General features: G+C 37.9%; 1 protein-coding gene across 1 annotated transcript; it reads right to left on the reverse strand.

Moving 5' to 3' along the window:
- Positions 1 to 147: 147 nt before the first annotated feature.
- Positions 148 to 7,761, reverse strand: LOC5576835 (V-type proton ATPase subunit G). Its single transcript, XM_001662892.2, has 3 exons — positions 7,473 to 7,761; positions 7,183 to 7,283; positions 148 to 681 (listed from the first exon to the last, which is right to left on the reverse strand). Exons 1-3 carry the CDS (start codon positions 7,552 to 7,554, stop codon positions 514 to 516), a joined length of 351 nt encoding a protein of 116 aa, XP_001662942.1. The 5' UTR covers positions 7,555 to 7,761; the 3' UTR covers positions 148 to 513.
- Between the last annotated feature and the right edge of the window lie 9,423 nt (positions 7,762 to 17,184).

Raw genomic sequence — 17,184 nt, forward strand, 5'->3', positions numbered from 1 at the left:
TATATACATACCTGCTTATCTGAGATAGATAACAGCGATCTTCGTGCATACGTTGTGTGCGGATTGGTTATTATCATAGGTTGGTGATACGTAATCAACCTGTTAATGAAACAGTGAATGTGATAACAAATAAAATCTTGAAAAGGCTTGGTGTTCTTATTTTATTTTTCTTAACCTAGAGCGTTTCCTTCTTACATGATCTTACATTTTAGTTAATACTATAAATATAGTGATGTGATATCGTCGTGACACCACATCTCATCTTCAGCGAAAAATTTCAAAAATATTTTAAACAAAAAAAAACGAGCGAGAAAAGTACTGTACAATCCATGGCGCCAGGGAATGTGGCGAAGGTTTTACAAAATCACATTTGTGAAAACGAATCAAAAATAGCCAGCGCGGATGCAAATGAATGGAAATTATCTTCCTCCTCCTCCTCCTTCTCCTACTGTTCCACCTGGTGGGGCGTGTTTCCGGTGGGCCCAGTGAGGTTTCCGTTTCCACACCCTCCTCTTATTGGCGGTAGTTCTTGTGCAGTTCCAGCTTGATGGCATAGACGTACTCGAGCACATCCTTGATGACGAACTCCTTGTGAGAGCTGAGGGCCCGGTTCATCTCGTCGATGCGCACCCGAGTGTCGGCGTCAATCTTGTTCGAGACACCCTCGCGCGAGCCGATGTGCTGTGGGAATAGGAAAGGGGGGAGAAATCGTTTTAGAAATCTGAAATCTTTCTGAAATTGAATAACAAATTTTATTCTTCTAAGAACATATCAACCATGTTACATTTATAAATGTTTATCAGCAGGTTTGCAGTATTATATTTGCAGCAACAGTGACCAATGACCAGTGACCAATCAATTAAACCATTACGCTATCCTGAAAAAAGTGGGACTTAAACCTTTCACTAAACGTGTCAAAAAATGGAAGAAAGGACGTTCTCCGAAATGCGCACTTTCTTCCAAGGGTGAAATGTTTTTTTTTCTGTTTCTGTTCAGGATGAACCAATGCGACCAGTTTTCTTTGATCTTTTGTGTTATACCCGTGTCCTTTGTTTAGTGCATGTTGTTCTACTCTATTACTATTGAGAAATAATGAAGTAGTCGTTTTTTATACAATTATCATTCTCTACCATTTTGCATACAGCCTCTTTAAAAAAAGATACCGCTATTTATAGATACCTTTTGGAGAAAACAGTTTGTCACCATTAAACTTCCAAAAGCGCGCCCCTCATCCAGGTTCGGCCACTAAGCTGGTTGAGTGATACTGATTCTGACCATATGCATCGGTACTCTAGCGTATCAAATTATTGCTTCTACTTGTAAGGTTCAAAGTCGTTTTTTATAACTGTGAGCAGATTCCTTGAAACAAGAAGCTTATTTTAAAAAGGTAGGAGGTCTGCTACTCCACTGATTCAGAATCGTTTACCTCCTAGATATCGAAAGATAAGCACTTGCACTCGTAAAGAACATGCCTCATGAATTGAAACCAGCCTCAGATGCTGATTGAATATTTTTTTCACTTCGACCTCCTCATCATCTAGGATAAATAGGTGGGTCTTAGTGGCTTGTTACTCCCTTATACTCAGTTCCGACCATAACTTAAAAGTATTAACAAGAACAGATACCGTCAAACGGGGCTTCTTTTGACATTTCCACATTCTTTAACTTTGAGGATTTGTAACTCTTAGAATTAAGGATAGATATTGATAATTTTTGCCTATATTTAAGTTGTATATGTACGTAACAAATGTGCAAACTATGAAGCAAATCCATCAAGAAATAACAAAAATGCTTGAATAGCGAAAAAAGGGTGTCCTTCAAGACAAAAAAGGAGCTACTTTGGACATTTTCACAATTTGCTAATGAAATGATTTTTCCTTATAACTTTCAAACTGATTCAATACATTGTCGTCCACTATGATGTTATTGAACGTTTTTCATTGATAAACGTAATGCAGAAAATTGCAAAGCTAGAATCAATTACACATATATAACAAATTTCAACGAAACATGCCATTCACTATTCTCAGTTTGCAGTATGAAACTTAAACTTTCAACTTCCTCTTAAATGGAACTATCAGTTACGAATGCTCGATTTCCAAGTTGACATAAACGAACGATGTTACTACTAGGTACTGCGATGAAAAATGAGTTATGTACAAAAAATCTTTTTTTTTCTATTCATACTGTTATATGAACGATATGTAGAAAGATCACATAAATACCAAAAAAACTAATTTAATACCAGAAAGTACTTTTCATTAAAAACGCAATCTATGAAGTAAAGTTTCGTAAGATCGTAAAGAAGTAAGTTTGCTTTTGTAATATGCTCTTAGCTTCTCAGCAGTTTAGAGCTGGCTTAAGAGTAGTAGTAGCATTTGAAGAATGCAACTGTTCTGTACAACAAATTCATATAAAATACGACGAAACATAGTTTTTTAAAGATTATGTTATGAAATTGGCATTGGTACGTATTGAAATATGTGTATCTATTCACTTTTACAAACATTTATTTTAATTTCTTTATGTTGTAAAATATACAAACCAAAACATTATAATAAAATAAAAGTCGTAAAAATAAGACCTTTGATAAATTATATTATGATGCTCCCAATAAGTTTCCAGGACATAGGTAAAATTCAAACAATGTTTGCATAGCCAATGTTTTAAATCTTGTGAATATTTATTCAGGCTTTTTTTATGTTTTCTTGTTTATCCTGTTATTGTTGATGTTGTTCCAAGAAAAAATCATACCTAGTGGTAGAGCATACATTGGTTAATAAAAGTGCTGAAGACACAAAATTGCTCAGGTTAATATTTACGCTGCTAATAAATACAAGAGGTGAGTGTCCAAAGTAGCCCCGTCCGACGGTACAACAAGAGTACATATGGTAGATCTGACCACGTAACGCACCTTTTTTATTTTTTTATTCGTATCATTCCAAACATTACATTCATTTCTTGTATCTAGGTGTTCTGTGTTATTAGACAACACTATCATCCTAATTGGGTAAAACGCTTACAATTTACTTAACATAACTTAACCTAAATATATAACGCATTAATCGTGGCAATAGTAGATTGTAACGATTTTTGCCTCAAATTATTAATTATTTTATTTGACATCTGTTCTAATGTTTCAATATTGGATATTCTATATAACTCATTGATACTATACGAGGGAGGATGCTTCAGGATCGTTTTCAAAATTTTATTTTGAATTCTTTACAGAGTTTTCTTCCTGGTAATACAACAGCTAGTCAATATTGGTACAGCCTACAACATGGCTGGCGTGGAAATTTGTTTGAATATCAAAAGCTTGTTCTTACACGTAACGCACCTCGAAAAGGTGATCCACTGGCGTTACGGGTGAAATGGTTAATGTTGATAATTGCATCGAAATGAACAATTAGTTCGATGCTTTAGACAAATTTTCTGAACATGAAATCGAACCAGCTTCTAGCTCAGACTCTTTGATTCAAGTAAGGAAACAAAGAGTGCCGCTAATTGTGGTCAGTTGTTCCGAATTTGGAGGATTTAGGCAGTAAATCTTTAACTCCATTATGGGAATCAAGATGTCCCTCCAAATTGCAAAGAAATGTGGTTGTCGCGTTTTGCTGGTAATTCTTAAAGATCGCGAACTTCTTCTCAAACATCTTGAAGAGAAGAAGCACACATTTTTTATGACAAAACTGAACGTTTGTTCCAGGTCGTTTCTAAAGGTCTCTCAAGTGACTATAAGTGACCTGAAGAGATCGAAAATGGAATGATTGATTTACTTGGATTTTCCCCAGTCCAAATAATCATAATGAATAAGAGAACCCAATCTGACATTCGTCGGAAAGGGCTTTGTCAAGAATATTATTTACTTCACTTCAACAAAAGGGATCTGTATAATATTAAAGCTTTAGAAAAAAGCAAGACTTATGTTCGATGTCCGTGTGACATGGGAACATTTCCAGAATCCCACTCAGTGTCGTCGGTGTCAAAAGTGGGGTTATTGTACTAAACATTGCCACATGGAAGCTAAATGCATCATTTGAGGAGGTTCTTCTCACGCTAAGGACGTCTGTCCTGTGAAGCAATATACCAAAATGTTTATGTGCGTAAAATATGGGGGCAACCATAAGTCCAACTTGGGATTAACCTTCTCGCAAACGAATTGTTGAGGCTCGTATCAGGCATTGGGAATTGTATTAGTATTAATGTAGATGTAGTTCTTATGTAAATTAATAGTAAAAAATGAGAAATTTTGTCAAGTTCACTTTATTTAGCTAGGTTTCATAACATGTTCCTATCCAACTTTTTAAAACCGCTAATGGCTGCCGAAAGCAGGCTAGCTTTCTGGTAGGGGTCGGGCGATTTAACGTGTGGCTTGAGCCGTTTCTATAGGCCTATTCAAATGACTGTGCTTATTCTGCGCGGCGTGTGAGTCGAGACAAGTCGCTCTCACCGCGAGTGACGTGAGACGACTAATGCTAATCAAATGGGAGCGAGTCGACAATTGTCACCTCATTCGAGTCGTCTCACGTCTCAAATCAGCTGATCGGGAAGCACTTTGACATTTTTTCTATGAAAATGACAGGCCCGTGTTAGCACCGGTTCTCCACCGATGTAAACAAATGCATAGACGGATCTGTCACATGAAAAGGCCTATTGAACGGACTCAATTCAAACGTCATATTGTTTGATCCCAACCAGAAAGCGAGGCTATTTGCGGCAGCCCTTAGCGCTCGTAAAAAGCTGGATATGTATCCTAGAGGTTTGGTGTCTTCGACAAAGTATTTTAGAATAATTTGTACTACATTTTGACAAATTTAGATTTGATCAAGATAAGTGAAAACTGATCTAGATCAGTTTTATATTTTGATGGGAGCGTCCTATGCATTTTTACATTTCTTCCGAAGACACTTACACTCTATCACTGACGTGGATGGCGATATATGGCAATTTAGTAAAAACAGTCAAATTATCGATTTTTTTATACAAAAAAAAATTAAATATTTTGTCATTAAGTCTTAGAAACTCAACTATAACAAAGTAAATTCACATCATTTACTAGCAAAATTGTTAAGTATAATTATATTTTTAGTAAAAACAGTCTAAAAATAGTAATTTGCAAAATCCAGGATGACTCATGAATTACAAAGATAAGCATTAAGGGGCGGAATTAAAAGGTACAAGGTATTCCAATCTACTTTTAAGTTTCTCTAGTAAATGTTGTTAAATTACTTTTTTATTGTTAAGCTTTGAAAACTCGATGGCAAAACATTTTTATCCATTTTTTGTATGAATGAATGGTCAAAAACAATTCTTTGACTATTTTTACTAAAGTGTCATATAGCGCCACCCACGTCAGTGATAGAGTGTAAAGTGTCTTCGGAAGAAATGTAAAAAATGCCTCAATGAACAACTTTGCAGAAGAAAGTTTTTTGCTAGGACGCTCCTGTCAAAAGATAAAACTAGTTAAATCTAGTTCAGTTACTTATCTAGATCAATTATGATTTGAGAATTAATAAAAAAAGTGGTTTCCCACTGAGACTCTACTCTACTCTACTAAAATCGAGCCACAATATACATTGTTTCTCTGAGATTTTACAAAATTAAAACACTTTCAAATTCTATCAGATCTGGAAATCTACAAGAATTTCCATTTGAATCCTCCTTGGCGGATCTTTCTCTAGGAAGTTTAGTTAAATATATGGCAATTTAGTAAAAACAGTCAAATAATCGATTTTTTTATACAAAAAAAATAAATATTTTGTCATTAAGTCTTAGAAACTCAACTATAACAAAGTAAATTCACATCATTTACTAGCAAAATTGTTAAATATAATTATATTTTTAGTAAAAACAGTCTAAAAATAGTAATTTGCAAAATCCAGGATGACTCATGAATTACAAAGATAAGCATTAAGGGGCGGAATTAAAAGGTACAAGGTATTCCAATCTACTTTTAAGTTTCTCTAGTAAATGTTGTTAAATTACTTTTTTATTGTTAAGCTTTGAAAACTCGATGGCAAAACATTTTTATCCATTTTTTGTATGAATGAATGGTCAAAAACAATTCTTTGACTATTTTTACTAAAGTGTCATATAGCGCCACCCACGTCAGTGATAGAGTGTAAAGTGTCTTCGGAAGAAATGTAAAAAATGCCTCAATGAACAACTTTGCAGAAGAAAGTTTTTTGCTAGGACGCTCCTATCAAAAGATAAAACTAGTTAAATCTAGTTCAGTTACTTATCTAGATCAATTATGATTTGAGAATTAATAAAAAAAAGTGGTTTCCCACTGAGACTCTACTCTACTCTACTAAAATCGAGCCACAATATACATTGTTTCTCTGAGATTTTACAAAATTAAAACACTTTCAAATTCTATCAGATCTGGAAATCTACAAGAATTTCCATTTGAATCCTCCTCGGCAGATCTTTCTCTACAAAGAAAGTATTCTATTTGCCTATAACTTAAAAAGTGCAAAGCTGAACCAAAAAGATGACAAATGATAAAAAAAGTTTGACACTTGTTCCATATTAACACTTTCAGTAGTCGTATTTCGTAAAACACAGGTAAAAAAACCTCGCTTTTAATGCACAGCATCAGCGAGGTGCTTCTGGCGATGACCAAACGCGCGACCATCGAAGGTTGTGAAAATTCCGATGACCCAATTTGTCGAGTATCCATGAATTCCCTGAATTCACGAATAGAGGTACCGAAAAATTTAACGCTGATGCAGAAAAAATCAGTAACAAATTCTTAGTGATTGGGTCTTCTAAGTGGCACATAAAACATAAACTTACTTCAAGATATGTACTTATTAAATGATTGTCACTCAGGTCACTATCATTGTTTGAAAATAAATTTAAGTGGGAACAAATTATCATAATATCCATAGGGTTACTTGTTCACTGTCGTATTTCTATATCCATAATTTTAACTGTTTACTTGCTCAATATTCGTTTATGAGTTATACTATAGATGGATTATCTAATCACTTCAGTAATGAATTTAACTCAAAATTAAAGCCTATCCTGAATATTTTCACATTTTTTTCTTTATCTACAACTCATCACGTGCATAAAAACGACGATCGAATTAAATGTTACATTTCGTGGATCATCTGACTTTGATTCTTTGCAGATCACAAGTCCCCGTACTTGAGTAAGAACTATTGAGCTTACCTTAGCTTCGAAATCCTTGAATTGCTTTTCGCGCTCGGAGCGATACTTCTCGATCTCTTCGGTGGCCTCATCCTTGGCCTGCTTTAGACGGCGGGCCTTGCCTGAAAATCAAATTCCAGAAATTAGTATCGTTTGACTACGATAAGCATTTAAAATCTGCAATTTATTCACAAATTTCAAAATTCACTTCTTGAAGACACCAGCTGATAGTCCAATGGGTCATGTGACTACCGTACACTTTTCGCACTCACAAGCATAGATGAAAAAAAAATATGTCCAAAACCACTTACGTTTGCGGGCCTCTCCGACCTTTTCGGCGGCCTTCTTCTCAGCGGCCAGCAGCTGCTGGATTCCCTGGGTGTTGCTTGCCATCGCTGGATCGGACTCGGAACCGGAATCGAAGGAAGGAAATGAAATGAAAATCAAGCTCTACTCACTAGCTGCTGCTGCTGCGGCGACGGATGGTGTTGAAGAACCGTTCGCACCAAAGTCACGAGTTGATTTGCCACTGCACTGTCGCTGTAGTGGACGATGGTAGACGTAACACCGCGATTACACACTGTAGGTATGTGGAGTTTAGCGAGCTAAGGCGAGTACGTAAACTGACAGAGCTGGTAAATTGGGCTCTAAGCGAAGGCAGCGAATGTGTTTGTGAATATAGGACGGATCATATGACTGATATCGTTGACAGTTTTGTTCTATGGTACGGGTAGTTTTGGTAAAGGGAGCGGTAGAAGCCCCCGAATTGGATGCAATGTTTCGTGCCACGCGGTTATGGGATTCGAAGCTTTCGTGAGCTTAAGTTATGGTGAATATAAATATGTTGAAAGTTTAAGCCTATAAAAGTTTGGTTTGAGATTTAAAAAAACATGTTTAGTGCAAAATTATACATATAGAAGGCTATGAAGAAGGTTCACATTTGTTGTACGATGCATATATTATTTCTAAATTTAAACTTTTGAATGGAATATGCAACAATACCCTGTGTGTGTAGAGTTCGAAGAAGTAATTAGGTATAATATAAAATTATAAAAAGAGTGATAACATTATTTTTTGAGCATAAAATTGCTTAGGCCACTATTGGAAAACGTGTTTCAATAGTTACGCTACTGCTCCAGTAGACGCCATTCGGTAATAATGTGAGGAATTTTAAACAAAATACTTTATATAAGTTTAACATTTTTTCCCTCGGAGCAGCATCGAAAATCTTTCAAATGATTTTTTTTTGCGAAAACTGGAATTGTTAATATGACTTCTAGATAAGATAACAAGCTAAAATTTTGCATTTCGACTAAACTGTCCATAACTGCATAACAGTTACATTCGACATTTTTGACAATTTGGAGTTAATACAATGGAGAGTCATCAAATGATAAATACTCTCGACTAACTTACTGAAATCCGTGAGATTGTTCAAGAAAATTCGAAAAAAATACCAAGTTGTTTTGTCACATTGGTAATTATAACCGCATAACAGTCACATTGAGATTATAAATGAGCCTCATAATGTAATAGCAATGAAATTTCTATCATAATTATTTTCTGACTATTCACCCAATATACGATATAAGCTGTACAAATTTTCAGCCTCAAATAAGCACTTTTGAGTTCCTGGTAATTTTTAAAAATTTTAGTTTCTTCCCATACTGCCATAAAATGCACACTTGGTGTTCCATTTACTCAATGCCTACTTTTGTCGAATGTTACAAATATGCAGTTATGGGCAGTAAACTAGAGACGATCTATCCACCAAAAAAATAGTAGGGCAGAAACACCGGTGTTGGCCATACGTCAGTTGTAGCCATAGTGGATTATACACTGTTTTACATAGCTAATCAGCATGAAACCTTTTGTGTTCAGTAGACCACATTCGCATTATAGAGTTACGTTCATTTACTCATCCGAATTTATTCAATACAAAATAAAAACAATTTATTTTTTTATAATTCTAAATCCCATACACCTCATTTGACCAGGGTACCGTAAAATGGTGTGAAGTTGATCACTTCAGAGCGATTCTGTTCTGTAACTCCTAGTAGAATGCATGTATTATCATCCAAATATTTTTAAAACATGTACTGCTTGGATATCTACCGAATTATACAAACGTAATTTCAACGAAATGTTCTCTTCATAATAAAAACATTTCAAAAAAAATCAAAAAGTGTAGTTTTTGATTCCGGGGTAAAGTTGATCAATTATTGCGATAAGTTTCCAAAGATAAAGAGATATGCTATTTACTAAATTTGGGGTCACTGAATCTGAATCAAGTCTCAAAAATCTCACAGCTTTATAATGTATCGGTCAATTTTAAATTTTAATGTTGTAAATTACAGAATACACCACATTAAACGCCTAAAGATATGCAATTTTCTTTGAAATTAGCAACTCACGCACAAAAAAATACATCTTTTACTCAGAAAATGATTGTTTACCCACAATGCAAATTCAAAACTGGATGCACAGAACATATTTGCAATGTATGAAACAGTTTATTTAAATGGTGTCTTTATATAGCCTTGTCAATAATCGATTGTTTGGAGAAGAACCCTTCAACAGCTCATCAAACATTTCCTAAAAGGTCTGTTTTTCCATGGTATAATTATCTTTATTGTCAGGTATTAATACGACACTACATAAATTGTGCTAATTGAATTCGAATCATGGTTCTCTTGACAGTTTATTATTATTATTATTATTATTATTATTATTATTGATCCATCTGACATTATTGTCTACATGAACGGCTAACCTACTTGCACTAATTACAATTTTACATCAAGTTAGATCTTATAATACGATTTTTGAACATTGCACTTGAAATCGAAAAATCAATCAGACAATAAACAATCATTATTTTGGGTTTTGTGCAACGTAAGAACTATATCACAATCACACGACGCGACGCGAGACACCAATTATTCATCATCAATGTACTGTTCATAAAAATAAATCTATAAATAAATAGGACACATGAATTTTGAAAATATCTGGATTTGTGTTTATAAAGATCATCAATACATAAATAAATACGTTTCTGACGATTTGACTTTAAAACTTTTTTTTTACTCAACAAACAAGAAACTTTATATTCAGTAAACGAATCATTCGTGGCCTAATATGTCACGCATTCACCTTTATTGAGTTGAACATTGCAGCGAAATTCAACCGCCACCATGGTTTCACGAAGAAATATACGAAACTGAATTTACGCTCCATTAGAGAAATAAAGGCAATACATATTTGATTTAAATTAGCAATGCATCTAATTTTGCATGATAAATTTATTTTTACTACTTTTCCAAGCATATCGGAGCATTCCTTGCTTAGCGCTTGAACGAGTCGGTCGACAGGATCCCGGTCTCATCGTACGGCACTTTTTGCAGAGTTCATTTAGGCCTTTTTCCCCACCGCCCGCGTGGGTTTTTGGTTTAATTAGTGAGTTAAACAAGTTTCAGTTTTGTGCAAAGTGAGTGCTTAGACGATTGCGCTTTGCGAAGGAAGCGAACTAGTGAAACTAGTATCGTTCCACCGCAATAAAATCATCGCCCATCATCAATTATCGGTGATTGATTTTTCTCCCGCACCGAGAACAACAACAAGGCAGAAGGCCGACCCGGTCGGTCTACTACCTACGGCGCGTGGACGTTCTCCTGCTGTAGAACGGATAAGTATACATTATCTATTGAATTGCTTTCGCATCTCCGAACAACAGTGTTGAGTTCAAGGTTGTTTTTCGCTCCTCCTCTGTCTCTCTCCCGGTGCAATTTTGCCCATATAGGGGAGTTGGGTACAAAATAGCCCACTGATTGGTTAATTTTTTTTTCTTTTTTTTTTTTTTTTTTTTGTGAATTTGATTTACCCATTTAGGGGAGGTGTGTACAAAATAGTCCACTGATTAATAATTTTTTTTTTTACACATATTTTTTTTTTGTTTTTGTTTTTTTTTTTATTATTATTTTTTTTTTCTTCATTTGGTTGCGGTTAAGCTTTTTTCCGCATGGATGAATCGGATGGAGGCGATACGCCTCCTAGAGATCTCGTTGCTCGAACGCGGTTCTATCAACCGTCTTCGGCTGGGCCTTGGGTTGTCTATTTCCGGCGCAAAAAGAAGATTTTGAACGTGCTCTCGATTTCTCGGGAGCTGACGCGTAAATATCCTGGGACCGTTATTCACCAAGTGAAAGAATCCAAGCTGCGTGTAACTGCACCTAGTTACAAAGCAGCGAATGAAATTGCTCAGCATGAGGCTTTTACTGTGGAATATTGCGTCTATGTGCCGGCACGAGAAGTCGAGGTGGAAGGGAAAATTATCGACGCGAGTCTAACATGCGAAGACATTAAGACTGGCAAAGGCGTCTTCGAGAACCGGTCCATTCCTGATGTGGCTATACTGGATTGTAAACAATTACAATCAGTTTCCATGGAAGGAAATAAGAAAGTGTTTTCGCCGTCAGCCTCGTTTCGAGTGACTTTCCCCGGTTCCGTCCTCCCGAAATTTGTTTGTATTGACAGTGCTTTTTACCCAGTGCGTCTTTACGTGCCGAAGGTATTCAATTGTACCAACTGCAAGCAGCTTGGCCACAGTGCTAGCTATTGCGACAACAAGCCCCGTTGTGGCAAATGCAACCAAGCTCACTTGGAAGATGCTTGCACACAGGAAGCCGAAAAATGTAGCTACTGTCGCGAGGAACTTCATGACCTGCAGAAATGCCCGGCTTATAAAAGACGCATTCGAAATGAGAGTCGCTCAATTGTGAAGCGCTCCAAGAAGACATACGCGGAAATGGTAAAATCTTTAAATCCGTCCGCAAAAGAGTCTTCATCAGCCATCCCAGTTGGTAACTCTTTTCAAGAGTTGTCTTCCGATGAAGCGAACGACGACGAAACCGATGGGGGAGATTCTTCGGAGGTACACGCACCCGGTAAACGAAAGTCTCAATCTTCTCCGGGACTGCGCCGAAAGGTAATGAAATCTTCCCTCAAAAGTTTGCCTAATTCAAAAGGAGGTGGGGCAAATTTGAAATTGCCGAAGAAACAGGTCTTTGATGCTTCCGTTCCGTGTTGCAGCAAAGATCTGCCGCCCCCGCCTCCACCGATTAAATATACTTCAAAAAGAAGCTCTAGACAAGATAGCAAGAAAAAAGCTACTGAAGTCCCTCGCTCTTCCTCGAAAACCCCCGGGGCCAAGCGAGGACTGATAACTTTTACGGCCCTTGTGGATCGCATATGCAATGCCCTCGGAGTTTCAGACTCATTCAGAGGCATACTCGACCTTTTTCTCCCCGCAATAGAAGAGTATCTCAGGGAATTGACTATTTCGTGGCCCCTCCTTGCTTCGATCATATCTTTCGATGGATAATTCATCGAGTGAGGTACAAGATATGATCACTGTGCTACAGTGGAACTGTCATAGTCTAAAACCTAAATTAGACACATTTAAGTTTTTGCTTCACAACTCCGATTGTGATATATTTGCACTCTGTGAAACATGGCTTTCTTCTGAAGATGATCTTAACTTCTACGATTTTAACATTATACGCCAGGATCGAGATGATAATTACGGGGGAGTGCTTTTAGGGATCAAAAAGTGCCATTCATTCTACAGAATCCCCATCCCGACTCATCCAGGCATAGAAATCGTTGCTTGCCAAATAAGCGTAAAGGGTAAAGACCTTTGCGTAGCTTCTGTTTATATTCCTCCAAGAGTTTCAATAAACCGCCGTCATCTCCAGTTTTAATACTGGGTGATATGAACTCACATGGTACTGGATGGGGCGAATCTTATGACGATTATAGAGCGGCTATTTTCTATGACTTATGCGACGATTTCAACTTGAACATTTTGAACACAGGTGAAGTGACACGTATTTCATCCGACGGCAAAGAAAGCCGCCTTGACCTGTCTTTGGGATCAAGTTCACTATCATTCGATTGCATGTGGAAGGTGATCGATGACCCCCATGGTAGTGATCACTTGCCCATAATAACTTCTATCAGAAATAATTTTGAAAGGTCAGAACAGTCAATTCAGGTTCCTTTTGACCTCACTAGGAATATCGATTGGCAAAAATTTGCATCAGCGGTAACCTTTGGTATCGAATCATTCAACACTCTCCCACCGTTGGATGAGTATCGATTCCTAACAGAATTGATTTATAAAAGTGCATTAGAATCCCAAAAGCAACGAGTTCCAAGTGCATCCTTCAAAAGACGACCAGCCACACCTGGTTGGGATGATGAATGCACTCAGTTGTATCGAGAAAAATCCAATGCCTTTAAAGCTTTTCGTAGATATGGTACCTCAGAACTTTATTTAGAGTACTCGAAGCTCGAAAAAAGACTGAAGAATCTTATTAAAGCGAAGAAGCGTAGCTATTGGCGACGTTTCATCGATGGCCTCTCACGAGAAACTTCAATGACGACGCTTTGGAGAGTGGCTCGCAACATGCGAAACCGCTCATCCTCAAATGAGAGTGACGAATACTCCAATCGTTGGATATTCAACTTCGCGAAAAAGGTCTGTCCAGACTCAGTTCCAGCTCAACCGCCATCCTGGGAAACCCAGAGAGACGATGCGTTGGACAGACCATTCACTATGCTGGAATTTTCTATGGCTCTTCTTTCATCAAACAACTCCTCTCCGGGACGCGATATGATTAAGTTCAATCTTCTTAAAAATCTCCCTGATATCGCTAAAAGACGGTTGCTTGACCTGTTCAACTTATTCATGGAGCACAACATTGTTCCACCTGAATGGAGACAGGTCAAAGTAATAGCTATTCAAAAGCCTGGGAAACCAGCGTCTGATCATAATTCGTACCGCCCGATCGCTATGTTATCATGTTTAAGGAAATTGTTAGAAAAAATGATCCTATCCCGACTTGATCACTGGGTCGAATCAAACAACATGCTTTCCAGTACACAATTTGGCTTTCGCAAGGGCAAAGGAACAAACGATTGTCTAGCGTTGCTTTCATCAGATATTCAACTAGCCTTTGCGGACAAGGAGCAATTGGCTTCGGTTTTCTTGGATATTAAGGGCGCTTTTGATTCAGTTTCCATAGAAATATTGTCAGAAAGCCTGCACAATAGTGGATTACCTGGAATATTGAATAATTTCTTGTACAATCTGTTGTCAGAAAAACACATGAGCTTCACTCTCGGTCAACTGACAACTTCCAGAATTAGCTATATGGGCCTTCCCCAAGGCTCATGTCTAAGTCCCTTGCTTTATAATTTTTATGTTAAAGATATTGACAACTGTTTGGAAGAACCATGCACGCTAAGACAACTTGCAGATGATGCTGTGGTTTTTATGAAGGGCCCACGAGCGGAAATCTTGCAAAGACCATTGCAAAATTCCCTTGAAAATCTATCCACTTGGGCTAGAAATTTAGGGATCGAGTTTGCTCCGCAAAAAACTCAACTGGTCGTATTTTCAAGGAAGCGGAATCCTGCCCAACTAAAGCTTAAGCTTTTGGGAACAGACATCGACCAGTCTTTGACTTCAAAATACCTTGGGGTCTGGTTTGATTCAAAAGGCACTTGGCGAACTCATATTAGGTATTTAACGGAAAAATGCCAACAAAGGATCAATTTTCTACGAACAATTACCGGAACATGGTGGGGTGCTCACCCGGAAGACCTCATAAAACTCTATAAAACAACCATTCTCTCTGTTCTAGAGTATGGCTCTTTCTGTTTTCTCTCAGCAGCAAACTGCCACTTGATTAAATTGGAACGAATTCAATATCGTTGTTTGCGTATCGCCTTAGGGTGTATGCACTCGACACATAATGCGAGCCTAGAGGTTCTGGCAGGGGTTTTACCGCTACAAAACCGATTCTGGGAGCTCTCGCTAAGAATACTTATTAAGTGTGGAGTGAGCAACACACTCGTCATCGAAAACTTCGAAGAATTGCTCAAACTGAACACTCAGTCAAAATTCATGAGAGTTTATCTCTACTACATGTCATCTGATATTAGCCTTCCATGTTATAACCCTCCACGTGTACGCTTCACCAATGACAGTTCCTCTGTTGAATATGATCTGTCCATGAAACAAGCTATTCATGGAATTCCAGATCAACTTCGATGTGTTACTATCCCACGTATTTTTAACGCAAAGTACCAGAATGTCGATTCCTACAGGAGATATTTCACTGACGGGTCCCGTATAAATGGATCCACTGGCTTCGGTGTCTTCAATGAAAACTCTTCCGCCTTCCGAAAACTTCAGGAACCTTGCACGGTTTATGTTGCTGAGCTGGCAGCAATCAACTTCGCTTTGGGGATGATCTCTAACATGCCCGCAGACCACTTCTTCATCTTCTCGGATAGTCTCAGTTCTATTGAGGCACTCCGATCGATGAAACCTGTAAAGCATGCATCTTACTTTCTTACAAAAATAAGAGAGCAGATGTGTGCACTGGTCGAAAGATCATATAAGATTACCTTTGTATGGGTCCCCTCACATTGCTTAATTTATGGCAATGAGAAGGCGGACTCTCTCGCAAAGGTGGGCGCTGAGGAAGGTGAGATATATAATAGAAGAATTTCACACGATGAATTGTTTCATTTAGTACGTCAAAGTTCTCTTCACGGTTGGCAAAGCGACTGGCTAAATGACCAACTGGGACGGTGGTTACATTCCATAATCCCTAGAGTTTCCTTGCGAGCGTGGTGGAAAGGTTGGGATGTAAGTCGAGATTTCATTCGCGTGATGTCAAGACTTATGTCCAACCATTACTCGCTAGACGCACATTTGCACAGGATCAACCTCGCGCTGAGCAATATATGTAATAGGTGTGGTTCCGGTTATGATGACATCGATCACGTAGTTTGGCAGTGCCCGGATATGGACGCCTCCAGAGCACAACTTATGGATACCCTTGCGGCCCGAGGTAGACAACCCTATGTTTCAGTTAGAGATGTGTTGGGCTCCCGCGATCTCGTCTACATGTTGTCGATTTACGATTATCTTCGCTTGTGTTGTATAAAAGTTTAATTCTCTTGTGTTCTCTTCCCCAGTTTTTTTTTTCTCTCTGTGTTATGTCCCATTTGTGTTGGATTGATGTTCCTGGCCATCCGGCAATCGAAAACCCACATGAAGTTGGTATACGCCATGATACGACAAACGAGCAACCATGAAATACCACCCGGATGAGCTGCAAAGAACCCTGTAACCCAATCCCAACCTAGCCCTTCCTAAAAATATTTGTGACCACTAACCTCGAGTTGCCACGAGTACCCTGGCTCCAACCCGGACTAAACTTGGTACTTAAGAAGTTAAACAATTGTAAAAAAGTACAAAAATGAATCTCGGCTCCGTAAAGCGTTAAACGCGATAGAGCCTTAAATAAATGAATTGGTAAAAAAAAAAAAAAAAAGCATATCGGAGCGTGATAACACCTTTAACATAAAAAAAATAATTTTGGCCACGATTCGCTTAAATTACTCTTGTGTGCAGCCTGGCGGAAGAACTAGACATACGTCATTAAAAAAACTGAGGGACACCTGATTGATTGCAGAAGCTATACGATTCGATATCACCTAGCTTCACTGACAGACGACGATTGGTCAGGTATGACTCGAGCCAACAAACGAAGCCGTCGGTGGCTCCCATGTGCTGAATTTTCGCCAGAAGCAAACGATGGTCAACGCGGTCGAAGGCAGCTTTCAGGTCCACGTAAATTGTGTCTACTTGAAGTCCGTGGTCCATGTTTTTGATGCAGAAAGATTTGAATTCTGTCAAACTGGTTGAAGTCGATCCGCCCGAATAAAACCCGTGTTGGTCATATGAAATACACTGCTTTGCCTCGCTGAATAGTACTGTTTCCACGAGAATTTCTAGTAGTTTGGATCCAGCGCACAGCGACGTTATTCCGCGATAGTTGGCAATATCTCGTTTGTCCCCTTTTTTGAAAACCGGAAACATTACACTTCTCTTCCAGATTTCAGGAAACTTAGATTGCGTCATTGATTTATTGCAAATGAACA

The sequence above is a fragment of the Aedes aegypti genome, chromosome 3, assembly GCF_002204515.2.
Source record: "Aedes aegypti strain LVP_AGWG chromosome 3, AaegL5.0 Primary Assembly, whole genome shotgun sequence".
NCBI lineage: Eukaryota > Metazoa > Arthropoda > Insecta > Diptera > Culicidae > Aedes > Aedes aegypti.